General features: G+C 42.3%; 1 protein-coding gene across 1 annotated transcript; it reads right to left on the bottom strand.

The window, feature by feature from the left end:
- Nucleotides 1-217: 217 nt before the first annotated feature.
- Nucleotides 218-1,015, bottom strand: LOC124340520 (protein nervous wreck-like). Its single transcript, XM_046793104.1, has 2 exons — nucleotides 807-1,015; nucleotides 218-740 (listed from the first exon to the last, which is right to left on the bottom strand). Exons 1-2 carry the CDS (start codon nucleotides 981-983, stop codon nucleotides 582-584), a joined length of 336 nt encoding a protein of 111 aa, XP_046649060.1. The 5' UTR covers nucleotides 984-1,015; the 3' UTR covers nucleotides 218-581.
- Between the last annotated feature and the right edge of the window lie 2,603 nt (nucleotides 1,016-3,618).

Genomic DNA, 3,618 nt, shown 5'->3' with positions numbered 1-3,618 from the left:
TAAGGTGAGGTGAAATTAACTGACAAATAAGCGATTCGACTTTACCTTGACAATTATTAAAAGGATTGAAACGCCCATTATAGCCAAGTAGCGTGGAGTAAACGGATTTTCGTGTCAAATGGATCAGCAGCAAAGAGTGTATTACATTTCGGGGAGTAATACACCTTCAAGACACCTGTCCGAATAAAAACCTCGTCAAACTGAAAGATTCCAAGTTAAACGTGAGGAGTTGGATTGATTGATCAATCCAGGGTAGAAATATCATCCGAGGTAGTGATGGAAGCGGGAGACAATTCCACAACTCGGGCAGCAATGGGTGGAGGAGGTGGAGGTAAAGGATCGCTTTCGGCCGGCCCAGGGAACTCATCTTCTTCTTCGGGCCTCATTTCTCTGCTGCTGGTAAGTGTAGTCGACTGAGGAGAAGGAAATTTGGTTCTCCAACGGGTAAACTCTTCCCGCTTCTGCACTAACGAATTCTTCTTCCTCTTCATCGTGCCCTTTCCTCCGGCTCAACTTCCTCCACAATTACTGGATGCTCATGGACGTTCTGTTTGGCGTCCTCGTCACCTCCACACGGCAGCTCATCGTCGGCGGGAAGGTCCAGGTATATGATTTTCAGGCATGTAGTCTTCCTTTCCCTTGTAATTCCGAGCTTTGACCCATCCGTCGCCTTCGGAAAAGGCCAGAAAAACTTCCAGCTCTTCGTTTTCCATCATGGAGAGCTCATTCGCATTTTGTGCCTATTTCCCAAACGGAGAAATATAAAGTGAAAGATCAAAAAGGAACTAAAAATGATATCAACGTACCGTGTAGGGATAGAAAACGATGCATTTGATGACACTGTCATCTCCACTGGCATGCACCGAATCCATGACGCTTCTGGCAGTTTTAATTGTACAGACGTGGTGGTCGTGTTGGCGGCGGAGGTGTTGAGCTGAGTGGTGTCGTCTCCCCAGGCGTCGGTGGGTATCCCAGGCGGCCATTGGATCTTGCCACGTTGCCCGAATTTCGTAAATTTGCTGCTGCCACTTGGTCGACTTATTTGAAAATCAAAAACAACTTATTAGTCATTCCAAACTGATCTGACTGCCATTTGCCTAATAGATTTTTTACCGAAAGCTTCGTCAGTGGCTGCTTCCTCTTCCCCATCCTGCTGAGTTGTTTCGGCACCAGCGCGAGAGCCGCTGTCGGAGAATTCAGATTCTTCGTGAGCGAATTCCTTCATTTCAATATTGAAAATTAACTTTTGATTTGAATGATTCATGATGGTGTTTCTAAGGCACAACATACTCGGAAAGAAAGCTGGCTAGAAGATCTCATCATCAAGTAGAAAAGCCAAAAATCGAGCACATGCAGTTTACGCCAATTCGCACCCCTGCGACCGATAGAAGAACGAAAATTTTAGTTACGATTGATAGATGATGTTTACATTTCCTTCTGTCTTTCTCTGGTGCGCATTGGTGTAAATTGCGCACGAATTTTTGCTTGTCTGCTACTTTTTGGTTGGATTAACATCTATATGCGTACTTTGGCTGTGATGAGCAGAATGTGGTGACCACTGCAAAAAGACGTTTGTTGCAAGGTGTATCCCTTTCCACAGATTAACCAACAAAAATTTAATACCATAATTAATACTTGTACATGCTGCGGTGACGGCTGTTGCATTTCCTGATACTGTGGAGCTGGATGTTCCGGCTCCGGATGTGTCTGCGAATCTTATGTCCTTCCGCTCACATAGTGCTTATGATGTCGACCTCCGCATCGATTACAATTTCTTGGTGAAGTGCAATCTTTGTTTGCGTGACGCGTTTCAAAGCAATTCGTACATCTTTGAAGCTCTGCAATAAATGTTTTTCTTTCCTTTAAATTTTTGTGGAATTTTGATGGCCAATGCCCCTGGGTGCAAAAGATACAAGGTCTGGTGACTTCTCTTGCACCTGTGTTAGAAGGAGAAAAATTAGTTTCTGATTTTTGGTTTTGCTTTACCGGGTTAGTCAAATTTATTCTGACTCCCGTTGCCAATTGCGAGGCTGTAGCTGGAGGCGGTGTTTGTTTTTGTTGAAGATTATTTGGAGCTTGTTTCGGCTTCTCAGCCACTTTCAATCTGCTGAATATCTCTGCCGCTTCTGTTTGTTCACGGATGAACTTAAGCACACAGTCGATGTCTGTTGGATCGTTGGCCTCGACTTCCACCCACTTTTCTTGAAGTTTGTATGGGACCAGTTTGATTAAATTGGTCCCCAGGAGACTTCCGTAAGTTGTTTTCCTTTTTACGAGAGTCTCCAGTGCGCTAATGTGGGACTAGATTTTTAGTTGAAGGTTTCGCAGAGCTGCGACATCCTTCGCATCTTTCACCGGCTGTAGAGAACCAGCTTTTAAAATGGGCGTTGATTAGCACCTCCTTTTTCCCGTACGTTTTCTTCAGCTTGTCTATGGCGATTTGATAGTTTGCGTCGGTGAGCTCTAAATTTTCAACAAAAAGACGGGCTTCTCCTTTAAGGTACTCTTTTAAATAATCGAATTTTCGTACTGTCGTGAGGCTGGAGGAATGGATTGCTGCATTGAAAGACTCCCAAAATGATGTCCATTCCAAGATATCGCCTCTAAAGTGGCGAATTTGTCTTTGTGGGAGTCGCGTTGCTTGTGCGACTTCTTGTGCTGCATTTACCGTCACAGTGGGTGTGGTGGCTGCAGAAATTGCTGCAATTATTTGCTGCATTGCGGTTGTGATTAATTGTTGATTCTGTTGAAGCATCTGCTGAGTCCTTTTGTCGCTTTATTCATCTTTCTGTTTTTCTATGTTTGCCGCTTTTTGCATTTCTTCGTCTTTCTTAATGATTTCCTATTCTTGCTGCTTCTTTTTCAGAATTGTTCTTGCAGCATAAACTTCCTCTTCGGCATCTTTGGAATATTCATCTTCTGCCTCGTATTTTTCTTGGGAGCATCCACTGTATTCAGCTCATCTTGAATCTTTATAGAAAGCTGTTGAAAACTTTCGAAACTTTTCTTCAAATTTTGTTTCAAGTCGTCCAATTCATTTGACGTTTTTAATGTCATCGTGACTGATTCGTAGGTCTTCAGTTGATTTATCTTTTTTGTGATGTGGCTTTTCACACCAGATCTTGATGACTTTGATGTTGGTGGTGGAACCATTTTGTTTAAGTGGCTACGTCTGTTGAGTGAGAAAAATTATACAGATTAATGATTTCAATGCAAGTTGATTAACTATATCTTTTAGTCAGAGATGGCCAAACTTCCGCGTCTTTCCGCTTGGTTTTGGTTGAGTTTTCCTTTTTCGTGGGGCACTCTTTTTGCCGGTTTCCCCTCTGCCTATTTGAGAATAATTAATATGGAGCTAGTTTGTTACTAGCTCCGACAATATGCTTGGAATCACAAATTTTCAATACTAGATTTTATTATAGAGCTAGTTTGGTAACCGGCTCCGACAATACTTGAAGAGAGAATGAGAGAAAGGGAATTTTTTTTAATTCGGCAACTTTGCACGTTTTTTTTTTTTAAGATTAAAGATTTAGAGTAAGGTTTAAACACGTTTGTATTTAATGGCATTCACCATCATCCCTAGAATACAATACGTTTTTCAGTACGTTCAGTACGTTT

Source organism: Daphnia pulicaria, chromosome 1 (assembly GCF_021234035.1).
Source record: "Daphnia pulicaria isolate SC F1-1A chromosome 1, SC_F0-13Bv2, whole genome shotgun sequence".
Lineage (NCBI taxonomy): Eukaryota > Metazoa > Arthropoda > Branchiopoda > Diplostraca > Daphniidae > Daphnia > Daphnia pulicaria.
This window is presented reverse-complemented; position numbering and strand designations above follow the sequence as displayed.

What these genes read in the sequence shown, in the direction of transcription:
- LOC124340520 (XM_046793104.1), bottom strand. Translation starts at nt 983, where the DNA reads ATGGCCGCCTGGGATACCCACCGACGCCTGGGGAGACGACACCACTCA. An exon ending in TCGTTTTCTATCCCTACACG is followed by an intron (nt 741 to 806) that starts GTACGTTGATAT and finishes TTTGGGAAATAG; the next exon opens with GCACAAAATGCGAATGAGCT.